Source organism: Aquarana catesbeiana, linkage group LG11 (genome assembly GCF_042186555.1).
Source record: "Aquarana catesbeiana isolate 2022-GZ linkage group LG11, ASM4218655v1, whole genome shotgun sequence".
Lineage (NCBI taxonomy): Eukaryota > Metazoa > Chordata > Amphibia > Anura > Ranidae > Aquarana > Aquarana catesbeiana.
In genome coordinates this window covers 57,190,741-57,215,925 of record NC_133334.1, presented here as the reverse complement: position 1 = coordinate 57,215,925, position 25,185 = coordinate 57,190,741, and the positions used below count along the sequence as shown (strand labels likewise).

The 25,185-nt window shown below is 43.7% G+C and overlaps 1 protein-coding gene across 1 annotated transcript; it reads left to right on the top strand.

Annotated features, from left to right (window-relative positions):
• The first annotated feature begins 2,511 nt into the window (after positions 1 to 2,511).
• On the top strand, positions 2,512 to 18,793 carry LOC141112057 (kelch repeat and BTB domain-containing protein 4-like). The gene is given in 3 exon segments (XM_073604462.1): positions 2,512 to 3,121; positions 8,218 to 8,324; positions 10,195 to 18,793. Coding segments are annotated over 3 exon segments (1,578 nt in total). The 5' UTR covers positions 2,512 to 2,517; the 3' UTR covers positions 11,062 to 18,793.
• Positions 18,794 to 25,185: the final 6,392 nt, after the last annotated feature.

The window sequence follows — 25,185 nt, the reverse complement described above, 5'->3', positions numbered from 1 at the left end:
GCAGGTGGTCTGTCAGAATAGCACCGCTACTAAAAACTGACAAGATCTCTGATCTCCTGATCGGGTAGCCCGTGTGAAAGGGCCCTTAGTGACAAGGGTCACCAGGACAAATAGAGAGGTGAATCCCCCCAATGAATTGACAGGGGGTATAACCCTTCCTCACTCTATCCAGAGACGTATTAAAAAAAGGTTTTGCCTAGAGGTACACTTTACATGTGTTCCCAAAGGATTTTGTTTAACAGACATCCCAAAGATTTTTTTGGTTGCCGTGAGTAACTGCTTTAATATCACTGGAGTTTTGTTTAATGTTCCCCACTGTACAGTGCTATGGTTGCTATTGGCAACAGCCCAACTTCTTCACCTTTCAATAATATAGGCCATGAGTATACTGCATACCTGCTGAGCAGGGACTGAACTATGTAACAAAGGGTGAAGTAAGTAAAAGAAATTTGTTTCTGAGTAATATGTGAACCCAGTCACTAAAGTCTCATATAAACTTTGACATGTGAATGTACGCTCAAAAGTAATTTTTAATATTTGACATCTACAGCTTATTCTTAAAGAGGAGCTCCAGGCATACTGTAGCTGCTGACTTTTAATATAAGGACATTTACCTGTCCAGGGATCCAGCAATGTACTCACCTGAGCCGATTCTTCAGTCGGCTATTGGGGGGCTGGCGCCCCCATCATGACTAAGGGAAACCGGCAGCGAAGCCTTGTGGCTTCACACCAGATTTCCTACTGTGCATGCGTGAGCTGCCCTGCGCATTGTGAATGGTCCTGTATTCTTCTGGCACCTGTGATGTGTCCCAGAAAACTGCGGGGGAAGAAGGGGGAGCCCAACTTCCGTCTCAGGATGTCGCGTGCAGCTCTGGTGCACAGTCATTTTGGAACAGGAAGGGGCCATCCCCAAACCGTTTCCACAAAGTTGGGAGCATGAAATTGTCCAAAATGTCTTTTTGAATGCTGGTGCCTTAAGAGTTCCCTTCACTGGAACTAAGGGCCAAGCCCAACCGCTGAAAAACAACCCCACACCATAATCCCCAACTCCACCAAATGATTTGGAGGGGTGGCCCAATACTTTTGGCAATATAGTGTGGATGAGCGAGTTTGGGGTGGAGGAACGTGACTGGCCTGCACAGCGTCCTGACCTCAACACCTTTTGGATGAATTAGAGCAGAGACTGCGAGCCAGGCCTTCTCGTTCAACATTGGTGCCTGACCTCACAAACGTGCTTCTGGAAGAATGGCCAAACATTCCCATAGACACACTCCTAAACCTTGTGGACAGCCTTCCCAGAAGAGTTGAAGCTATTATAGCTGCAAAGTGTGGGCCAACTCAATATTGATCTCTACAGACCAAAGCCTCGTACACACGGTACGATTGTTGGCCAACCGAGCTTCTGATTTTTGACAAAAGGTGTGCCAGGATCTTGTCTTGCATACTAAAGTTACACAATTGTCATGCCACAAACACGAACGTAGTGACGTACTACGAGGAATTTCAGCTCTTGAGCTCCACCCTTTGGGCCCCTTCTACTAATTTCGTGTTTTGTTAATTGATTCCGAGCATGCATGTTTGTACTTTCGACTTTTGTGTGATGGATTTGTGTACTGACCATCTGAAAATCTGACGTCAAACCGTTGTTCGCCGAAAAAAAATTTACCAGCCTGTCATCCAACATTTGTTGGTGGAAAATTGGAGAACAATTGTCAAAAGGAGTGTACTAGCAGTAAGATTTTGGGACAACAGTCTGGCAACAGATAATCCCCTACCAACAATCGCACCGTGTGTACCAGGCTTAATACTGGGATGACATTAAAGTTCATGTGCGTCGAAAGAAAGCAGGCGTCCCAATACTTTTGACAATAAAGTGTACATGTGCAAGTGCGGGGGCAACCCCAGAGCAAGGGGCAACTTTACACTTTTCCGGAGCTCAGCCAGTGTTAGCTGGAGTTCAGCTTTATTTTGTTTGTGCTGACAAATGAAAACGTCAAATTCAGTGTTGTCCTACTATAATAGGTGCCACACACCAGGTTCCCTGCCACTGTTCTTTGACATCATCAGGGGCCGGTCACTGTGCAGGTGCCACACACCAGGTTCGCTGCCACCATTCTTCTCTGACATCATCAGGGGCTGGTCACTGTTCAGGTTCTACACACCAGGTTCCCTGCCACCATTCTTCTCTGACATCATCAGGGGCCGGTCACTGTTCAGGTTCTACACACCAGGTTCCCTGCCACCATTCTTCTCTGACATCATCAGGGGCCAGTTGTCTTTTCTGACAAATAATTCCCCCCCCCAAAAAAAAAGATCTGTTATTTTACCCTGTGGAGGGGAAGGAATGTTATGGGGAAACATTCATATGTTGTTGTTTTTTTTTTTGTGGAAGGTAAAGGTGTGCTTTAGTTATGGCCTACCTGTATCTGTTATGCCCCTTCTTCAGTACTTTATTATGGACATTAATCATTTTTTGTCTCTTTCAGGCACTTTATCACTCAAAGTCTGGTGTAAAGCATGGATGCTTCACAAGAAGCTGCTTCCCAGAACCTCACAAACTCCACAGAGGAGAATTACTTTGTGACTTACACATTTACAGACCGCTCACACAGCAGCCGGGTGGCCCAAAGCATCATGAAGCTGTGTATGGAGGAGGAGCTGTTTGCCGATGTCACCATCCTAGTGGAAGGAAAGGAGTTCCAGCTGCACCGACTTGTCCTATCTGCTCAGAGCTGCTTCTTCCGCTCTATGTTTGCGTCCAATTTAAAAGAGGGCCGCAACCGTGTCATCCAGCTTCAGGATGTCAGCGAGAGTGTTTTCCAGCTGCTGGTGGACTACATTTATCATGGAACAGTGAAGCTGAGGCTGGAGGAGCTACAGGAAACGTATGAGGTGGCTGATATGTACCAGTTGACAGCTTTATTTGAGGAGTGCTCTCGTTTCCTGGTGAGGACGGTGCAGGTGAAAAACTGCCTACAAATCATGTGGCTGGCAGACCAGCACAGTGACACGGCACTCTATACTGCGGCTAAACACTGTGCCAAAACCCACCTGTCACAGCTGTTTGACACCGAAGAGTTTCTGAACTTACCCTTACGGCTTCTGACAGACATCCTCGCAGGTCGGTAGCTCCAGATATGTTATGGTGTCTAAAAACTGTTAAAGTAGAGGTTCATCCAAAACCTAACAAACTCAAAGGCTGTGTTCAAATATATGCGAATTAGATGCGGATTTCTCCGCATCCAAGTCACATGACAGGCGAGTGTGACAGCCGGTTCAGACAGGTCCAGGTGGCCACAGTCTGGATTTCAGAAGGGTCTTTTGGGTCCGGTTCAGGTGCGAATTCAGGCAAAAATTTGGACCTGAATCGCAGCTGAACTGGTGTACATGGACGCACCGGACCCCCTGCTGGGAACCGCGGCCAGAGATATGTGAACCCAGCCTACACCCACTTGCAGCCAGATTCTAAAACTAACCTGTCTAGCCCTATGGAGAAGAGATACGCTACACATACCTTTTCTGCAGCCGGTCCCACACTGAGCTGTCAGCGATGGCTTCTCTGTTGAGGTGTGTGCAGAAGACAGTGGAAGTCTAGCCCCATTTTCAGACAATTTCAATCAGATTGAAAAAAAAAAATCATAGCAAAGAAACCTACCATTTTCAGTTTTTATCAGAAATGTGAGATGGTCGAAATTGGTAGGGGTAGGTGCCTTTTTTTACAGCCAAAATCTGATTGAAATTGCCTGAATATTGCAATGGGTATGGCCAGCATAAGACCGTTTTAGTGACAAGGACCTTGGCTATTAAAGTTGTGTTTAAAAAAAAAAAAAAAAAAAAAAAAGTAAAGCAGAGGACTAGATAGGATCAGAGACTAAGTAGAACAGAGACTAGATCATTTATGCACCAGTCATTAAAAACATTTGTTTCAATGGTTTTTATCGAAATTTTCAAGACAAACATTTAAGATTTAACAACATTCCATATTTCCTTATCACTATACAGTGAACATTTCAGGAAGAATATTTTAACATCTTCTGACCTGCACATCCATTACAGCTCATTGCTCCAAATCAGAAAAGAGGGGAAGAAAGAAAAAAAAACACAACAAAATAACATTCCTGTAGGCTAAAAATAACGATAAATATCTTTTGGTTCCCCGTCTCTCCACTACAAACTATATGAGGTGGGACGGGGGAAAACTATGATAGCATAACAGTGATGAAAATATTTCTAAACCCCAAAACAAAATTTTAATAAATTCTTACATGTAGTAACTGCAGTAGTTTTTTCTTTTATTAGGCTTTTTCCTTTATTTTCCTCTGGTGATTTGACCAATAACACACTTCCTGTCTTAGAGTGGCTGCACTTTATAGAGGAACAGCGGAGCCACCCATGGACGGCAGCATTGTCAATCTGGGGACAGGGTACCATACTAGCAGCCTAAGGCAGGCCAGACATGGTTCGAATCTTCGGCGGTTCAGCAGGAACCGTGTATGCAGCGCCGGGACAAGGTCATTTGGTGCCCAGGGCGAAGATGGCAAACTGCGCCCCGTCTGCCCCCCCCCGGTGAAAACGAAGATTCAGTGCTTTGCAGGGAGAAGAAAAAAAGTTATCATTCCCTCTGTAAAGAGCCCTGTATTGATTGTCAACACAGAGTTCTGGGCTGTGATTTGACACAGCCGATCAGCATGTCCCAGCCATGAATCATTGGCTGAGATCTGCTGACAGTCTCCTGATGTGTCAAATCACAGGTGAGTAGGTGGGTGGGAGCATGCGCCTGACACCCTGAAACAGGCAGTGTCATATGCCTATAGCTGCCACCCCAAAGCAGTATATGTATTGTGATGGGTCGGCAAGTGGTTAATTACCAATGGTATTTGTAATATGCATTAAATAAAGCAAAAAATGGTGCCAATTATTCTAAAATAAACACGAACATCTAAAGCAGCCGCAAACTCTACTGTGAGATATAACACAGTCCCAAATCATAAATTCATAAACAGAGTTGCACTAATTAATACTGAGTCAAGCACTAGTGATAAAAACAAAGTCCCAATGTCATAAAAAAGTTCTTTGGTAACATCCGCACCATCCGCCACCTTCAACTGAGTGATCCTGTGCTTGCTTACCAGATTGCACGGGCCTCCTATCAGGGAAGGTCAGTAACAATTGTGGCTCTAAACCCAGTCAGGGCCTTTAACCATCCAAGAAACCCCTTATGGCAAGTGGACCCACCATCCAGGAAACAATATCACAGGTGGTCCCCAAAATACAAAAAGGCTTGCTAGCCATACTGTAAAAATCTTTAAAAACTTTATCAAAAGTATAAAATGTTGCTTTTACAGCAAAAACATGTAATCGCATAAGGATCAAAACAAGCCGGCTACCTGTTGTTTCGGGATTTGCTCCATCACCTGACGTCACTGCGCTTCTCAAATCCCAGAAGGACGGGTAGCTGTAATTAGCCAGTCAGCTTGTTTTGGTCCTAATGCGATTACATGTGATAGGAAGTCCATGCAATCTGGTAATTGGGACTTTTTTTTTTATCACTGGTGTTTGACCCAATTTGTAATATACAGCATGGAGGGGGGGTTAATGTATTGCCATTGGTCACTGATTCATCAGTGACCAGTAGCAGTTAATTAACCCCTTTGTGCTGCATTAGTGGCACCAGTGTCAGTGTTAATTAACACTTATGCCCTGTACATACGATAGGATTTTCCGATGGAAAATGTGTGATAGGACCTAGTTGTCGGAAATTCCGACCGTGTGTAGGCTCCATCACACATTTTCCATAGGAATTTCCGACACACAAAGTTTGAGAGCTTGCTATAAAATTTTCCGACAACAAAATCCGTTGTCGGAAATTCCGATCGTGTGTACACAAATCCGACGGACAAAGTGCCACGCATGCTCAGAATAAGTTAAGAAACGAAAGCTATTGGCTACTGCCCCGTTTATAGTCCCGACGTACGTGTTTTACGTCACCGCGTTCAGAACGATCAGATTTTCCGACAACTTTGTGCGACTGTTTGTATGCAAGACAAGTTTGAGCCAACATCCGTCGGAAAAAATCCATGGATTTTGTTGTCGGAATGTCCGATCAATGTCCGACCGTGTGTACAGGGCATAACACTGGTGCCACCAATGCAGCACAAAGGGGTTAATTAACTGACACTGGCCACTAATGCATCAGTGATCAATGGCAATACATTAACCCCCTCATGCTGTATAATGCAGAAATTTAATACAATTGGTAATTAACCTCCCCTCAGCCACCTCCAAACCCCCCCCCCCAAATCTACAGAGTTAATTAAGCTGCAATCATCTGCTTACTTGTGCGATACACACTGCAGTCATGCAGTGTTTAGTTCCTCCTCCTCAGCTCCTCTTGGTCACAGCAGCACCAGAAGCACTCTATGATACTCCTCTGAGTCCTCCCATCCCGCCTCCCATCATCGCCGGCATCTCAGTGAGTGACGTCACGCGGGGCCGGCCGGAACTACGAAGCGCCTGTCAGGGGGGGAGTACGAGTATCTCCACTGACAGGGAAGGCAAGTGAAGGGCTGGCATGTTGGCTTGTGCCGGGTGCAGGAGCGCACTCGGCACATCTTTGCAACTGCAGCTATTAGCAGCTGGTGTGTACAGTCGCATACACAATTTCCAGCCAGGTTTTAGAAGCCCACTTTACCTGCGCCCCCCTCCCTGCAGTAAACTGTACCGCCCAGGGCATCTGCCCCTTCCACCCCTGCCTTGTACCTGTGTTCTGCCGAGAAAGTTCCCCTCTGCGGATAAGGACCCCCCTCTACTGCGCAGGCGCAGCGCTTGGACAGTACGAGCCGGCGGAAATAGCCGAAGCCGAATAGTTGTAAATCAGCTGTACACGGCGCCTGTAACAGGGCCCCTCGTGGGCTCGCTACGCTCGCCACGCTTCGGGCACGGCCTCGCTTCGCTTGGCACTTTTTTATTCTCCCTCTAGGTCAACTTGGATGGTGGGGCTTGAACCTGGACCCAGGGCGCAGGCGCCGTGTACAGCTGACTGAAGGTTTTCAGCTTCGGCTATTTTTGGCAATTCCTTAGTCGTTCGTACACCTGCACAGTACAGGGGGGTCCTTATCCGCCGGGGGAACTTTCTCGGCAAGACACCGGCCCTGTGTGTATGGGCAGGCAGAAGCAAGTTGATCGATCGATCAACTTTGGTACAACCAGCCTGCTGGGTTTTACCTGCGATTATCACAAGTGGCTGCTATAGCCACTAGCAATAATCACTGGCTTCCCCCAGACCCCCCCCTCCCCCCCGGCTGTGAGAAGACAATGGCTCGGCAGGAGGGATTCCCACATCAACACAGTCTGTGTTGATGAGGGAATGAAGAAAATTTCTGTCTTGCAACCCATGGTTGCAGGACAGAAATCAGCCATGGATGGACTTGACAGACAAATAAAACTAGACTCCTGCTAACACTTTTTAATCAGTTACAGCAACAGTTGTTTTTCCTTAGAGATAAAGGTTTTACGTAAATTAATAAAAGATCACCATTGCAAGCACCCCTTGTTAAATGGTTTGTTGCAATCCTCTAACTGCTACTTTTGCAGGACAGCCTGGCCTGTTAAAGGAACTCAAAAAATAATGGATTTGGCTGTTGGCTGGATCACAAGGTGAAAATAGAGAAAAAAAGCCAAATAAGAAATGAATGCAGCCGCTGTATTTAAGGAACAGTGCTCTGCAATATACTACATTTTTGCTTTGGGGTTTAGATAAAACTCAAACTTTTAAACACTGTTTCTCGGTGTGGAGGAATCATCTTGGTAGAGGAGCAGCGCTTTGTTTCCAAATGTCAGTAATTATATTTAGGAAACCACTCTTTTGTTAAAAAAAAAATAAAAATAAAGTTTAAGCTCAGTAAAGAATAGGGATGAGCTCAGGCATGTTCAGATGCGAGTCCAAACCCGCCTGAGCTATCCTGCCAGGAAGCTGTCATAGTGGACAGTCAAGCATAGGTGGTGGAGGATGTCCTACAGCCGTACATATACATCAGTGTGCCTGTGGGGCAGGGAATGCCCTCCCGCCTGTGATTGTCTGTCCACTCTGACAACTTCCTGGCAGGATAACTCAGGCGGGTTTGGACTTATGTCTGAACCTGCCTGAGCTCATCCCTGGTAATGGGTATTCTTTTCTTTGTATTGATTTGTAAGGATTGATGCCTTTATTCCAATCAGATGGAGTTCCCTGTTCTCAGAATCCCACCTCCGCTATAAAGAACTGGATCCACTACAACAAGGAAGAGAGAGAGGAGTTTTCTGAAATGCTGCTGTCTAGTCTGAAGGTATCTTTTCCTAAATGGACATAAAAGTGTCATTTTAATGAACGGAAGTTGTGAAACCTTATTGTAAAGTTAACCTTTTATGCTAGGTTCACACCTTAGTGTTTGCGTGGGCAAATGAATGGGCTGCCATGCCTGCGCTTCTGCAAAAAAAAAAAAAAAAGGTGCATGCACCTTTTCAAAAACGCGACCACAGGAATATCGCATGGTCTTCCCTGTGGTTCCCGCACCCGCAATGCGGGCTGAAGTTGTCCTAATACAGTGATGGCAAACCTTGGCACCCCAGATGTTTTGGAACTACAATTTCCATGATGCTCATGCACTCTGCAGTGTAGTTGAGCATCATGGGAAAAGTAGTTCCAAAACATCTGGGGTGCCAAGGTTTGCCACCACTGTCCTAATAGATATGCCTTTTCGGGACTTGTAAGAACCACGGAGAATGGACAATAAAGTGATATTTGGTGATGGGGTGAGAGACTCTCCGTAGATCCAAAAACATTTTTGCCAAAAAGAAGAGATTTAGTTGCATTCCCACCAAATGTGTGAGTACATTCCTTTATCCTTATTACATCTCCAACAAAGAGAAGTCCCTGGAAAGATCTGGTGAAGAAAGGCTAGGTCTCTATAACATCTGGGGAGGAGTTTTTTGAGGACCTTTTAAATAAGTACATTTCTAAGGCTTTAAACACTTCAGCTCTGGAATATTTAACCCCCTTCATGACCAGGCCATTTTTTGTGATCTCGCTCTGTGTTACTTTGACAATAGCACGGTTGTACAACACTGTACCCAAATAAAATGTATGTCCTTTTTTTCCCCAGAAATAGAACCTTTTTTGGTAGTATTTGGTCACCTCTGCATTTTTTTCTATTTTTTGTGCTATAAATAAATAAAACAAAAAACATTTATACTTTCTACTACAAAACACATCCAATAAAAAAGTAACAAAAAATGTCTTCATCAATTTAGGCCAATATGTATTTTGCTACTCATTTTTGGTAAAAAAAAAAAAAAATCCCAATAATAAGTGTATATTGATTGGTTTGCGCAAAAGTTATAGCGTCTACAAACTATGAGATATATTTATTGAATTTTTTAAATTGATTTTTTACTAGTAATGGCAGAGATCAGTGACATATAGCGGCACAGTGATATTGCGGCTACAAATCCGACACTACCTGGCACTTTTTTTTTTGGAAACCAGTAAATCTAATACAGTGATCAGTGCTAAACATATGCACTGTCACTGTATTAATGACACTGGCTGGGAAAGGGTTAACATCAGGGGTGAGGTGTGCCTAGCCAGTGTTTTATTACAGTTTGGGAGGTGCTTTTACTAGGGGGAAACATGGATTCATGTCCCTGCTTTGGAGACACAGGATCAATGCCTTCCCTCCTGGCAGAACAGCGATCTTCCTTTTTTACACAGGCAGACTGCCGTTCTGTCTCTCTGCAGGATGATCAGTGGGTGCCAGCGGACATTGACTCCTCTGTACCCGTCGATCGGCTCCCGCTGTGTATAATGACAGCGGGAGCGAGCCGCCAGTGACACAAACCTGGAAGTGTAGGATCACATATACATACACATTTTATTTATATATATATATATATATATATATATATATATATATATATATATATATACACACACACACACACACGTGTATATATATTATATTATTATATAATATTATAAGTGATCCTGCGCACAGCGGCCACCCTGTAGCAGTAAAAACTGCTATAGGGCAGTCGGCAACTGGTAAAAGAATGCTTTCACTTTGACCCAAATGGGCAAGGGCTCAGGCTCTTTATAAGTTTGGCTGTAATTGAATATGGGTAAGTAATATTTAAATGTTATTTTTTTTTTTTTTTTAGGAAATTGGTGAAAATGTGCACATTTATCTGATTGGTAAGGAGGAGTCTCGCACGCACTCGATTGCAGTCTCACTACATTGTGCGCAGGATGACTCTATAAGTGTTAGTGGACAGAACAGTCTGTGTCACCAGATAACAGCGGCCTGTAAGCACGGGGCCGACCTGTATGTGGTAGGGGGCTCCATCCCCAGACGAATGTGGAAATGTAACATGGAGACCATGGATTGGGAGCGTTGCGCTCCTCTGCCTAGAGACCGTCTGCAACACACGCTGGTGTCTGTCCACAGCAAGGACGCTATCTACTCCCTCGGTGGGAAGACGTTGCAGGATTCTCTCTCCAATGTGGTCATTTACTATCGAGTACAAGATAATGTATGGACGGAAACCAGCCAATTAGAGGTTTCTATCTCAGGTGCTGCTGGCGTAAACCTCAATGGGCTCATCTACTTATTTGGAGGTGAGGAGAACGACCTGGACTTTTTTTTTTTTACCAAGCCCTCGCGCCTTATTCAGTGTTTTGACACCAACACTGAAAAGTGCCACGTGAAACCGTACCTGCTGCCTTTTGCCGGACGCATGCATGCTGCCATTCATAAGGACTTGGTGTTCATTGTAGCAGAGGGAGACTCGCTGGTCTGCTACAACCCTCTCCTGGACAGCTTCACGCGGCTCTGTCTCCCTGATGTGTGGAGCTCTCGACCCACACTCTGAAAAATCGACAGCTGCAATGGCTGCATCTATGTGTTCCGCGATCAGTACAAGAAAGGCGACGCCAACACATTCAAACTCAGTCCAGCCACGTCCGTGGTGACGGTAACAAGTGGCATTCGCTTCTTGCTTACCAACCTTCAGTTCTTGTTAGCGTGAGGTCTGTATTGGGAGTGTAATGCCCCGTACACACGGTCGGATTTTCCGATGGAAAATGTCCGATCGGAGCGTGTTGTCAGAAATTCCGACCGTGTGTGGGCTCCATCGGACATTTTCCCTCGGATTTTCCGACAGACAAAGTTGGAGAGCAGGAGATAAAATTTTCCGACAACAAAATCCGTTGTCGGAAATTCCGATCGTGTGTACACAAATCCGACGCACAAAGTGCCACGCATGCTCAGAATAAATAAAGAGATGAAAGCTATTGGCCACTGCCCCGTTTATAGTCCCGACGTACGTGTTTTACGTCATTGCATTCAGAACGATCGGATTTTCCGACAACTTTGTGTGACCGTGTGTATGCAAGACAAGTTGGAGCCAACATACGTTGGAAAAAATCCTAGGATTTTGTTGTCGGAATGTCCGATCAATGTCCGACCGTGTGTACAGGGCATTAGACATCATGGCTATATTTGTTTTCTTTTTTTTTTGGCTTTTTTCCTTCTATTTTCCCCTGGTGATCTGGACTGTAAGTGCACAGCTTTAACAGAAGTCAATGCAAGTCGTGCTGAAGTCGCCCCAAAGTAGTGCAGGAACCTTCTTCTAAGTCGGAGCGACTTGAGTCGAACCAATTAGAATGGTTCCATTGCCGTTAATGGGGGGTGACTTGTCAGGCGACAAAGTTGCAGCAGTGTGAACCAGGGATATGTCTGTTTTTTAAAAGAACTCTCCTGCAGCTACAGGGATGAGACAAACCATTTATCACCGATGGAGGTGCTTACAATGATCAGCTTTTATTTATTCATGTAAAGCTCTTATCCCAAAATGAAAAAAACAAACTGTTATAGCGTATTAGCTGGAGCTCAGCTTCAATTTGTTAATGTTTTTTAAATCTGCTAATACATCTAACGCTTCCCTTCCCCAGATTGACAACTGTCCAAACCTGCCCCCTGTGCTCTTTCATCCAGAGTGCTCTCTAATACAGGAGGTGTGTTACTGGCCAGATCACCAGGTGAAAATGGAGAGAAAAAGCCTAAAGAAACGAATGCAGCCACCACACAGGGCCGGTACAAGGGGTGGGCAGAATGGACGCATGCCCTGGGCGGGACCATTTACTGTAGGAAGGGGGGCGCAGTAGAGGCCACGCTACAGGCTTCCTGTCCTGGGGCCGCTTTGATCTGTGGCTGCAGCACTCCCCTCCCACCTCCTCCTCTTGTTTGTCACACAGCTCCGGGAGCACTGTGTTTCAGGGAGCTGGGTCTGTGTGTGTGTTCGGCGGCGCCATAACAAGGTCCCGCATATCACATGAGCCAGTCTAGGGGGGCGGGACCCTGTTACGGTGCCGCCGAACACACACACAGACCCAGCTATGTGACACACATTGCTGTGGGAGATGTCCGCTGTGTGATCCAGGGCAGGCTATGGTGAGTCTGCATTCATAGGCAAAGTGAGGCTGCTATTATGGGCACAGAGAGGCTGCAATTATGGGCACAGTGAGGCAGCATTGATGGGCACAGAGAGGCTGCGATTATAGGCACAGAGAGGCTGCGATTATGGGAACAGAGAGGCTGCGATTAAGGTCTCAGAGAGGCTGCTATTATGGGCACCGAGAGGCTGCGATTATGGGCACAGTGAGGTGGCATTGATGGGCACAGAGAGGCTGCGATTATGGGCATAGAGAGGCTGTGATTATGGTCACAGAGAGGCTGCTATTATGGGCACAGAGAGGCTGCTATTATGGGAACAGAGAGGCTGCGATTATGGGCACAGAGAGACTGCTATTATGGTCACAGAGAGGCTGCGATTATGGGCACAGTGAGGTGGCATTGATGGGCACAGTGAGGCAGCATTGTTGGGCACAGTGAGGCGGCATTGATGGGCACAGTGAGGCTGCAATTATGGGCACAGAGAGGATGCGATTACGGGCACAGGAAGGCTGCGATTATGGGCACAGAGAACCTGCGATTATGGGCACTGAGAGGCTGCGATTATGGTCACAGAGAGGCTGTGATTATGGGCACCGAGAGGCTGCGATTATGGTCACAGAGAGGCTGCAATTATGGGCACAGAGAGGCTGCAATTATGGTCACAGAGAGGCTGCGATTATGGGCACAGTGAGGTGGCATTGATGGGCACAGCAGTAGGCTGCATTTGATGGGCACTGGTAAGACTGCATTGATTTCTTGTATCATGTCTGCAGTCTCTGAGGGGAGTTTGCTTAATTAGCAATGGTATTGGTAATATGCAGCAGGAAGGGGGTTAATGTACTGCACTGTCACTGATGCATTATCCCGGCACTGCTACCACATGTAATGATTGGTAAGCCTCAATATATCACAATTTTGGTTTTGGGTTTAATGACGGCTACAGCACGGACCTACTTTGCCGGGAGTACGTCTATTGATGTCCTCCCATGCCCGAGCGGCCTGCGCGCCCCCTGCAGGGCACGCCCTGTAATCAGTGAGTCTATGAGACTCGGCTGATCACAGATTGGAGTAAGGGGTCGATCCCGACCCCTTACCACGTGATCAACTGTCAGCCAATGACAGCTGATCATGTGATGTAAACAGAGACGGTAATCGGCTATTCTTTCTCCTCGCGCTGATAGCGTGAGGAGAAAAAAAAAAAGCCGATCACCGGCGGCTCTCAGAGGGACATCAAGGAGAGCTCCCAACAGCTCACCTACCAGTGCCTATCAGTGTCACCTACCAGTGCCCATCAGTGCCACCTATCAGTGCTCATCAGTGTCATATATCAGTGGTACCTATCAGTAACACCTATCAGTGCCCATCAGTGCCACTCATCAGGGCCCATTAGTGCCATCTTATAAGTGGCCATCAGTGCCGCCTTATTTGTGCCTATAAGTGCCCATCAGTGCAGCCTTATCTGTGGCTATCAGTGCCACCTTATCTGTGCCTAACAGTGCCCATCAGTGCAGCCTATCAGGGCCCACCAATGCCGCCTCATCAGTGCATATCAATGAAGGAGAAAAATTACCTGTTTGCAAAATTTTATAACAAACTATGAAACATCTTTTTTTTTTGTTCTTTTTTTGTTTGTTTAGCAGTAGTAGTGATTAAATACCACCAAAAAAAGCTCTATTTGTGTGAAAAAAATGATACAAATTTCATTTGGGTACAGTGTTGTATGAACGCGCAATTGTCATTCAAAGTGTGACAGCGCTGAAAGCTGAAAATTGGTCTGGGCAGGAGGTGGGTTTATGTGCTCGGTAAGCAAGTGGTTAATTTGGGATTCACTTTCAGATTAGCGACAGGATTGCTTAAAACTGACCTAAGCTCTGAATTAGTAGATATGGACTTATATGGGTTGTATAGGAAAGCCCCTTCTCTACATTTACAGCTATTGGCAAATCCTAATCAGTATTTGCTATAGTTGTATAATTAGATTGAAATGTTTATATCCAGATTTAGTATTTTTAAGCTTTTTTATATGTTTAAAGGGTATATAAAGCCAAAGATCTTTTTTGTTTTTGAATAGAATGTGGAAGAGTTTAAATCTGGTTTTTGCGGCTATCTGTCAAATTCACCGAAACCATCAAAGGCTAATGTTAGCGCCTATGCTAATGTTACTGCTGTTGGCGGTTCCGTCCCTGCTCCCGGTCCCGTTCCTACTCCCGGTCCCGTTCCTACTCCTGGTCCCGTTCCTACTCCCGGTCCCGTTCCTACTCCTGGTCCCGTTCCTGCTCCCGGTCCCGTTCCTACTCCCGGTCCCATTCCTGCTCCTGGTCCCGTTCCTGCTCCCGGTCCCGTTCCTGCTCCCGCTCCCATCCCTGCTCACACTACAACTGCTGAAAGCAGTAAAACCTCTTTTGGAAATACTGAATACCAATGCAATCCATTATAGATGGGGGTTTCCATTTAAGCTGATTATTTCAAAAGATGGTAAAACAATGGTGTTTAAGCACCCGGGGGACTTACCTAAAATCTTGTTAACATTTCAGCTCCCTAAGATGGACTTACCAGACTGGCCATTTAAATCACTATTACCAAATCCCGCTCCGAGAGAAAACTGGGAGCAGGTATCCTGTACTTGATTTAAATTCATTTCAATTATGATAATAACGAAAATACAAGACTGTAAGGCCTATATAGCTCTATGTTGGAAGGCAACATGGTTTAATATCATATTTCTGGAGTTTCTCTTTCTGGTTGATACAGGTGACTTTTTTTTCAAAGTTTATAGTCTACAGTATGGAAATGATTTATTTATTTATTTTACAGTGATACAGATATTACCAATGATAGCACCGGTTCTGGTAGAGGAGGGTACAATTAATGAGGGGAGGGAGAGAGGGCAGGAATTATTATGGAAAATGTTTAGTAATTGAAATATTAATTTGTTAATTGATGTATCTATTAATTGATGTATTTATTTCTCTCTCCCTCTCCTCCACGCCACCCCCCCCTTTTTTTTTTTTGGAGTCAGATCACGCTGATGTTATCATTGGTAGATCTGACCCCCTGCTTGTATGTGGGTCGATTTGGGGGCGTCTAGGAATGTCATCACCATGTGTCAGTAACATGGTGGTGATATGGTTGCTCCTCTGGAGTAATGTATCTGTTGATCTACATATTGATGTTGGTTTTCTTCCCCAGTAACTCGCCATTTATTTTATTTTTTTGGCACTACACAATGTAGTTGGCTGTTGTGATATCGGTGGTTGGGAGGCTGCAGTGGCACAGAGAGAACCTGTGGCTTGCTGTAGCCAAAATCTGCCTGTAGCCAAAATTTGCCTTTACACATATGCCAATTTATATATAATTTTCAGACAAAATTCTGCAATACCGTCTGAAGAAATTTTAAGGGCACTAAGACCTTGATTATAGAAAGTTGTTTTAGATCAGAATATGTCCTAACATTGATGTTTGAAGAAATCGGAGTGCCTTAACTGGGTTCCCTTCCCGCTCCCCCCCTTTTTTTATTTTCCTGCAATGCCGGTCTGAATGTCTAAATGGTACAGCTCCATCTCCGCCTAGTTTGCCTACATCCTACATTAGGCTTCCCAATTTTTTGGGGAATTGACTATATTGCCAGTTAGGTTTTTTGTTTTCTGGGGTTACCCAGAGACATCTAAGACACATTGTATGTCTTGGGACTGCGATGTGCCATATTTTAAATTTATTAATTTTTTTTGGGTTGTTCTCACTCAACAAGGTTATAATAATGACTATTTTTTTTTATGTCATTCTCAATATGTTCCTTTAATTTGAAAGGTTTTAACCACCCTAATAAACGCTCACAAATTTTTTACTATCTTAATAAGGAAAAAATTGATATAGTGTTTTCACACATTTTCGTTCGGATGCTATTACAAAATGTAAAAATAAATATTATACTACTTGGTTTCATAGTACAAATCCATATGCTAAATCCAAAGGAGTATCAATTGCTATGCATAAGAATGTGAAGTGTCAAGTTTTAGATTCTAAATCTGACTCTCAAGTTATCTATTTCTAAAAATGTTAAATGGAATAAAAATATATACTATAGCTATCGTATATTTCCCGAATACCTCTCAAATCTCTGAGGGTCTTAAATATATACGTATTCTTGAAAGTTTTGCAGAGGATGATATTATTCTCAGGGGGTGATTTTAATCTGGTTTTCGATCCCCGAATGGATTCATCTTTGGGAAAGACCCATATTTCATACTCAGCTCTTCGTAAATTAAAGCAGAAATTATCCTCAGTGAAGTTATTCGATTTATGGCGTATATTACACCCTTCTGTGAGGGATTATACTTTCTTTTCTCCAGTTCATAAAACTCATAGCAGGTTGGATTATATTTTTGTTTCACAATCTTTATTAGATGCTACTCCGACAATTAGCGTTAAACCTAACATATGGTCAGATCATTCACCTGTTTTTTGTCATCCTAATTTCGCAAAACTTCGTGCCAGGAATAGATCCTGGCAACTTAATGATAATTTACTAGCAGACCCATTATGTGTAACTGATATTAAAAAAGCAATAATGCATTTTATGGAAGATCATGAATCGGACAATACTGCACCACCAATTAAATGAGAGGCTTTAAAATGCGTCTTGAGGGGAATTTTTATATTGCATGGATCAAGATTAAAAAAAATTAGAACTGCAGGACATCTAGCTTTATTAACCGCTTCAAATATGCGCTATAGTCGAATGACGGCTACAGCGCAGACCTACTTTGCCGGGAGGGCATCAATAGACATCCTCCCGTGCTCGAGCGGCCTGTGCACCCCCCTGCAGGGCGCGCGCGGCGCTCTCTGTGATCAGCGAGTCTATGAGGCTCATTGGATCACAGATCAGAGTAAGAGGTCGATCCCGACCCTTACCACGTGATCAGCTGTCAGCCAACTACAGCTGATCATGTGATGTAAACAGAGCCGATAATCTGCAAAAAGCCGATCGGCGGCTGTCAGAGGGACATCAGTCCCAATCAAGGAGAGCAGCCGCTAGCTCATCTGTGCCCACCTGTGCCACCTGCCAGTGCCGCCTACCAGTGCCCACCAGCGCCACCTACCAGTGCCCACAGTGCCACCCATCAGTTCCCACAGTGCCACCTATCAGTGCCCACAGTGCCACCTATCAATGTCACCAATCAGTGCCTCATCAACAGTGCTGTCCATCAGTGTCACCCATCAGTGCCACCTATCAGTACCACCATAAGTGCCACCTATCATTGCCCATCAGTGCCATCTATCAGTGGTACCTATCAGTAACACCTATCAGTGTCCTTCAGTGCCCATCAGTGCCACCCATCAGGGCCCATCAGTGCCATCTTATCAGCGGCCATCAGTGCCGCCTTATCTGTGCCCATCAGTACCGCCTTATCTGTCCCCATCAGTGCCGCCTTATCTGTGCCTATCAGTGCCCACCAGTGCAGTCTATCAGTGTCCATCAGTGTTGCCTCATTAGCGCATATCAATGAAGGAGAGAAATTACCTGTTTGCAAAATTTTATAACAAACTATGAAACATGATTTTTTTTTCTAAATTTTCCATATTTTTTGTTTGTTTAGCAAAAAATAAAAACCCCAGTAGTGATTAAATACCACCAAAAGAAAGCTCTATTTGTGTGAAAAAAAATGATAAAAATTTAATTTGAGTACAGTGTTGCATGACCGCGCAATTGTCATTCGAGGAGTGACAGCGCTTAAAGCTGAAAATTGGTCTGGGCAGGAGGGGGATTTAAGTGCCCAGTAAGCAAGTGGTTAAAGAAGATTTCTGATTTAGAATTAATCCATAAAAATATTAATAGTGATAGAGTCAGAATTAAACTTGCCAATACTAGAAGTCAATTCTTGCGTTCTCTTTTCCAGCATTCTTTAAGGGCCCGGGATAAAACCTTGAGAATTTCCTATGAATATAGTAACAACAGCGGTGCCTTTCTGGTGCATTCCCTTCACGCTAAGATATTATCATCATCTGTCTTGAAATGATCTGCTCCTGCTAAAGGGTTGGTTTATACTAACTCAGCTATTGTAGAGACTTTTCAAAATTATTACTCCTCATTATATAATATTTCACAAACGAATTCTGAAATTGACTATTCTTTCATAGAGATGGAAAAAAAAACAATTTCATATATGAAAGATACAGCTTTGCCAAGTCTTGACTCGGCCACTAGTTCTTCCTTAGAGGTTCCTTTTACTTCTGAGGAACTACTAACTGTTATTAAAGCGGAGTTCCACCCTAAAGTGGAACTTCTGCTCATCGGATTCCTCCCCCCCTCCGGTGTCACAATTGGCACCTTTCAGGGGGGAGGGGGGTGCAGATACCTGTATAATACAGGTATCTGCACCCACTTCCGGTATAGCTAGTCGCAGCTAGCCGCAGACTCCCCGCCCACACCCGTTGTGTTGTGGTAAATACACAGTTCCCACAACACAATGGGGACCAGTGTAGACGCACAGTGCGACTCGCGCATGCGCAGTAGGGAACCGGGCAGTGAAGCCGCAACGCTTCACTTTCCGATTCACTCAGTGAGAATGGCGGCGGCAGCACCCGAGGATCGAGGGACGGTTCGGCCTCGGGTGCCGACATCGCTGGACCCCGGGACAGGTAAGTGTCCTTATTTTAAAAGTCAGCAGCTGCATTATTTGCAGCTGCTGACATCTAAAAAAATTTTTTTAGCGAAACTCCGCTTTAAGACTGCTAAGATTGGTAAAGTGCCAGGCCCAGATGGCTTTTCCAGCCAGTTCTATAAAACTTTTGCGTCAGATTTGTCTCCAATTCTTTTGCATTCGTTTTAATTTCATTTCAGAGTCTCAGCCTTTCCCCCTGGAAACTTTGAAGGTTTATATCTCCGTTATTTTGAAACCTGGTAAAGACTAAACAAATCCAAATAGTTATCATCCTATCTCATTGCTGAATCAAGATATAAAATTTTACGCTAAACTTATTGTTAATAGGCTTCAACCAATACTGCCTGGAATAATTCATACAGATTAGACTGGTTTTGTGAGGTCTAGAGAGACTTGAGACAACACCAGTAAGACTCTCCCATTAATCTCCCTAGCACAGAAACAACAAATCCCAGCGTGCCTGCTTTCAATCGATGCCAAGAAGACATTCGATCACCTAAATTGGGAGTTTTTGTTCCATTCACTTCGCCAGATTAATCCGGGGAATAATTTGATTAATAATATCATGGCACTATATACAATTCCTTCTGCACAGGTTCGAACAAATGGTACTCTTTCCACATTTAAGATTAATAACGGAACCCATCAGGGTTGTCCGTTATCTCCATTATTACATGTGAGCACAATGGAACACTTAGCAATAGCTATACCTAATAATAATCCTTCCATACATGGGATCACTATTAATAAGATAGACAACAAAACCTCACTTCATGCAGATGATGTTTTACTCTATATCACATCACCAAGGATTAGTATTCCGTCTATTTTAAAAGAGTTTAATTCCTTTGGAAGCCTAAGCAATTTTAAGGTAAATCTAACCAAATCTGACATATATAAATATTTAGGAGTGAACATTCCAACAGATCTTACTCTTGTTTATGAGTTACAGTTTTTTCCAATTTTTTAGGAACCCAAGCCGAATTGTTATCATGGTTGAAGCTTTCTTTGTCATGGCTTGGCTGTATTAATTCCATCAAGATGGATATTCTTCCAAAATATCTACAGTCAGGACTATAAATATTGGGACATGGACACAATTATAATCTTTTTGGCTCTATACACCACCACAATGGATTTTAAATGAAACAAACAAGATGTGCTTTAACTGCAGAATTTCAGCTTTAATTTGAGGGTATTTACATCCAAATCAGGTGAACGGTGTAGGAATTACAAGTTTGTATATGTGCCTCCCACTTTTTAAGGGACCAAAAGTAATGGGACAATTGGCTGCTCAGCTGTTTCATGGCCAGGTGTGTGTTATTCCCTCATAATCCCATTTACAAGGAGCAGATAAAAGGTCCAGAGTTTGGAATCTGTTGCTGTCAACTCTCAATATGTGATCCAAAGAGCTGTCACTATCAGTGAAGCAAGCCATCATTAGGCTGAAAAAGCAAAACAAACCCATCAGAGAGATAGCAAAAACATTAGGTGTGGCCAAATCAACTGTTTGGAACATCCTTAAAAAGAAAGAACGCACCGGTGAGCTCAGCAACACCAAAAGACCCGGAAGACCATGGAAAACAACTGTGGTGGATGACCGAAGAATTCTTTCCCTGGTGAAGAAAACACCCTTCACAACAGTTGGCCAGATCAAGAACACTCTCCAGGAGGTAGGTGTATGTGTGTCAAAGTCAACAATCAAGAGAAGACTTCACCAGACTGAATACAGAGGGTTCACCACAAGATGTAAACCATTGGTGAGCCTCAAAAACAGGAAGGCCAGATTAGAGTTTGCCAAACAACATCTAAAAAAGCCTTCACAGTTCTGGAACAACATCCTATGGACAGATGAGACCAAGATCAACTTGTACCAGAGTGATGGGAAGAGAAGAGTATGGAGAAGGAAGGGAACTGCTCATGATCCAAAGCACACCACCTCATCAGTGAAGCATGGTGGTGGTAGTGTCATGGCGTGGGCATGTATGGCTGCCAATGGAACTGGTTCTCTTGTATTTATTGATGATGTGACTGCTGACAAAAGCAGCAGGATGAATTCTGAAGTGTTTCTGGCAATATTATCTGCTCATATTCAGCAAAATGCTTCAGAACACATTGGACGGCGCTTTACAGTTCAGATGGACAATGACCCGAAGCATACTGCGAAAGCAACCAAAGACTTTTTTTAAGGGAAAGAAGTGGAATGTTATGCAATGGCCAAGTCAATCACCTGACCTGAATCCGATTGAGCATGCATTTCACTTGCTGAAGACAAAACTGAAGGGAAAATGCCCCAAGAACAAGCAGGAACTGAAGACAGTTGCAGTAGAGGCCTGGCAGAGCATCACCAGGGATGAAACCCAGCGTCTGGTGATGTCTATGCGTTCCAGACTTCAGACTGTAATTGACTGCAAAGGATTTGCAACCAAGTATTAAAAAGTGAAAGTTTGATGGATGATTATTAATCTGTCCCATTACTTGTGGTCCCTTAAAAAGTGGGAGGCACGTATACAAACTGTTGTAATTCCTACACCGTTCACCTGATTTGGATGTAAATACCCTCAAATTAAAGCTGAAAGTCTGCAGTTAAAGCACATCTTGTTTGTTTCATTTCAAACCCATTGTGGTGGTGTATAGAGCCAAAAAGATTAGAATTGTGTCGATGTCCCAATATTTATGGACCTGACTGTATATATGTTACTATCTATTCTCAATTCACCGGGTCTACCATTATATACGGCCAAATGGGTGATGGAACTAGGCCGTCCAATACAAGAGGAAGATTGGGATCAAATTTTTATTAATACTCATAAATTTTCAATAGCTTGTGAGACCCAAGGGCGCAATTTTAAATTGCTATCAAGATGGTATCGCACTCCAGTTAATCTAAACCAAGTTTTTTCATCACAATCAGATCTATCTTGGCGTTGTAATGCCGCTATAGGTAATCTTTCTCATCTCTGGTGGGCCTGTTCTTCTATTTATAAACTTTGGGATCAAGTAATTAGTTTATATAATACTGTTGCGGATGAGTCAATCCGCAATTCTGCTGATTTAGCTCTTTTTTCTTTTTTACCTCGATTACTCCCTAAAACCAAAAAATCTCTCCTCTGTTACTTTCTTTTATCAGTTAGATAATTGATACCAAGATATTGGAAATCTTCTACTGTTCCTTCAGTTCCGGAGTGGATTGAGACTCTTAATGGTATTATGCATATGGAGGAATTAATAGCTAAAACAATTATACTATTCAGAAGTTTAAAGGGGTGTGGCAGACCTGGATAACATTTAAAAATTCATCAAAGTTCTTAGAATTTTTTAATTTCTAAGTTCATTGCCGCTGTTCATTGCCGCCTGAGCACATATATTCTATTTTGTTTTAAATTAGTAAATGTTGAAGAAGAAAGATTCATTTGAGACATCCCTAAGTGTGTCCCCCCCCTTTTTTTTTATAGTATAGAGGGTTCTTGTGGAGATATATTATCATGCAATTTAGTTGTTTTATATAGTATTTAGAATTATAATGGACATCTCAGTTATTGGAATGCATTCAGGTTGATTGTATTTGTTTGTGTGTGGTTTTCTTCTTTTTTTTTTTTTTGTGAAATTTTGAAATCAATAAAAATATATTGGAAAAAAAGGTGTTCCTATCTTCTTCTAATGTTCCTCATTATGTGATAAGCTCATCACTGCATTCTGAAAATTAACCACAAGTTGGCAGCAAAAGCCAATGTATAATCAATGCCACATCTAGTAACAGCAGCTCTCAAATGGTTCATAATGCATTTATATGTTTCTATCACATTAGTAAATAGAAATAGATAAATGCAACAAAATTTCTGATTTCATTATAATATAAAGAAAAAAAACAAAGTGTTTAAAATGAAATATGCATTTTCTAATTTTATCAGTGGTTGCAAATGTTTATGTTTTCCAGTATACAATAACGTGCTGTATTGGCATAAATAGAAATAAAGGTATTAATGTACAATTACTTTTGGTACTGAGATATGATTGTGTCACTGTAACATTTGACTGAAAAGTCACTAATACTAATAAAAGAGGTGTCCTGTTCCATGAGGGTGTAGGCTCAAATGAGTGGAATTTCTGTAACAGGCATTAAAATAAAGTGTGATTTAGGAAATACTGGCATCACCCTGGGTGAGGATTGCTGGGACATTACAGGGAAGAGATGTCATTTAGAAAGTATGCCCAGGCTTTAATCAGGGGTGACCATTAGCACAATCACAGTGCGAGATTGACAGCTTTGACAGCCTCTTAGGTTGTAAGCTCGCAGAAGCAGGGCCCTTATAACCACTCTCTTGTATTGAAATAATAATTGCTCGAGCAGTGCTCCCCCTGCTAACTATGATAATTCTGTAGGAGTAGTGAGTGTATGTGAATGGGGAGCAGGTGTGTTAAATTTGGTGTTATCGCTCTCACTCTCTCATACTGGTCACTAAAAGTTCAACATCGCACCTCATGGCAAAGAACTCTCTGAGGATCTGAAAAAAAGAATTGTTTCTCTACATAAAGGTGGCCTAGGCCAGCCTCTCAACGTTTTTATCCCAAAGGAACCCTTGAAAAAAATGTTCAAGTCTTGTGGAACCCCTGTTAAAGCTGGTTCATTGGTGGTCAATGACAAAAATGCCCATACATTGGTGATCAGTGGGGAGAATGCCCCCTTTGGTTAGACTGCCATCTTTACAGACAGGTAAAAAGTGTCAGGCAGGTGGCTCTGCTAAGTGGTGCTGATCCTGGAACTATGCAGGAACCATCAGATAGGAAGTCAATCAGTCCCAGCTCAAGGAACCCCTAGGAACCTCTGGAGGAAACCTAGGGTCCCAGGGAACCCTGGTTGAGAATGGCTGGCCTAGGCTATAAGAAGATTGCCAAGACCCTGAAACTGAGTTGCAGCACGGTGGCCAAGACCATACAGTGGTTTAATAGGACAGGTACCACTCAGAACAAGCCTCGCCATGGTCGACCAAAGAAGTTGAGTGCACGTGCTCAGCGTCATATTCAGAGGTTGTCTTTGGGAAATAGACGTATGAGTGCTGCCAGCGTTGCTGCAGAGGTTGTAGGGATGGGGGGGGGGTCAGCCTGTCAGTGCTCAGACCATACACCTCATACTGCATCAAATTGGTCTGCATGGCTGTCATCCCAGAAGGAAGCCTCTTCTAAAGATGCTGCACAAGAAAGCCCGCAAACAGTTTGCTGAAAACAAGCAGACTAAGGACATAGATTACTGGAACCATGTCCTGTGGTCTGATGAGACCAAGACGAACTTATTTGGTTCAGATGGTGTCAAGCGTGTGTGGCGGCAACCAGGTGAGGAGTACAAAGACAAGTGTGTCTTGCCTACAGTCAAGCATGGTGGTGGGAGTGTAATGGTCTGTGGCTGCATGAGTGCTGCCGGCACTGGGGAGATACAGTTCATTGAGGGAACCATGAATGCCAACATGTACTGTGACATACTGAAGCAGAGCATGATCCCTTCCCTTCAGAGACTGGGCCGCAGGGCAGTATTCCAACATAACAACCCCAAATACACCTCCAAGACGACCACTGCCTTGCTAAAGAAGCTGAGGGTAAAGGTGATGGACTGGTCAAGCATGTCTCCAGACCTAAACCCTATTGAGCATCTGTGGGGCATCCTCAAACGAGAGGTGGAGAAGTGCAAGCTCTCTAACTTCCACCAGCTCCGTGATGTCGTCATGGAGGAGTGGAAGAGGACTCCAGTGGCAACCTGTGAAGCTCTGGTGAACTCCATGCCCAAGAGGGTTAAGGCAGTGCTGGAAAATAATGGTGGCCACACAAAATATTGACACTTTGGGCCCAATTTGGACATTTTGACTTAGGGGTGTACTCACTTTTGTTGCCAGGGGTTTAGACATTAATGGCTGTGTGATGAGTTATGGGGGACAGAAAATTTACACTGTTATACAAGCTGTACACTCACTACTTTACATTGTAGCAAAGTGTCATTTCTTCAGTTTTGTCACATGAAAAGATAGAATAAAATATTTACAAAA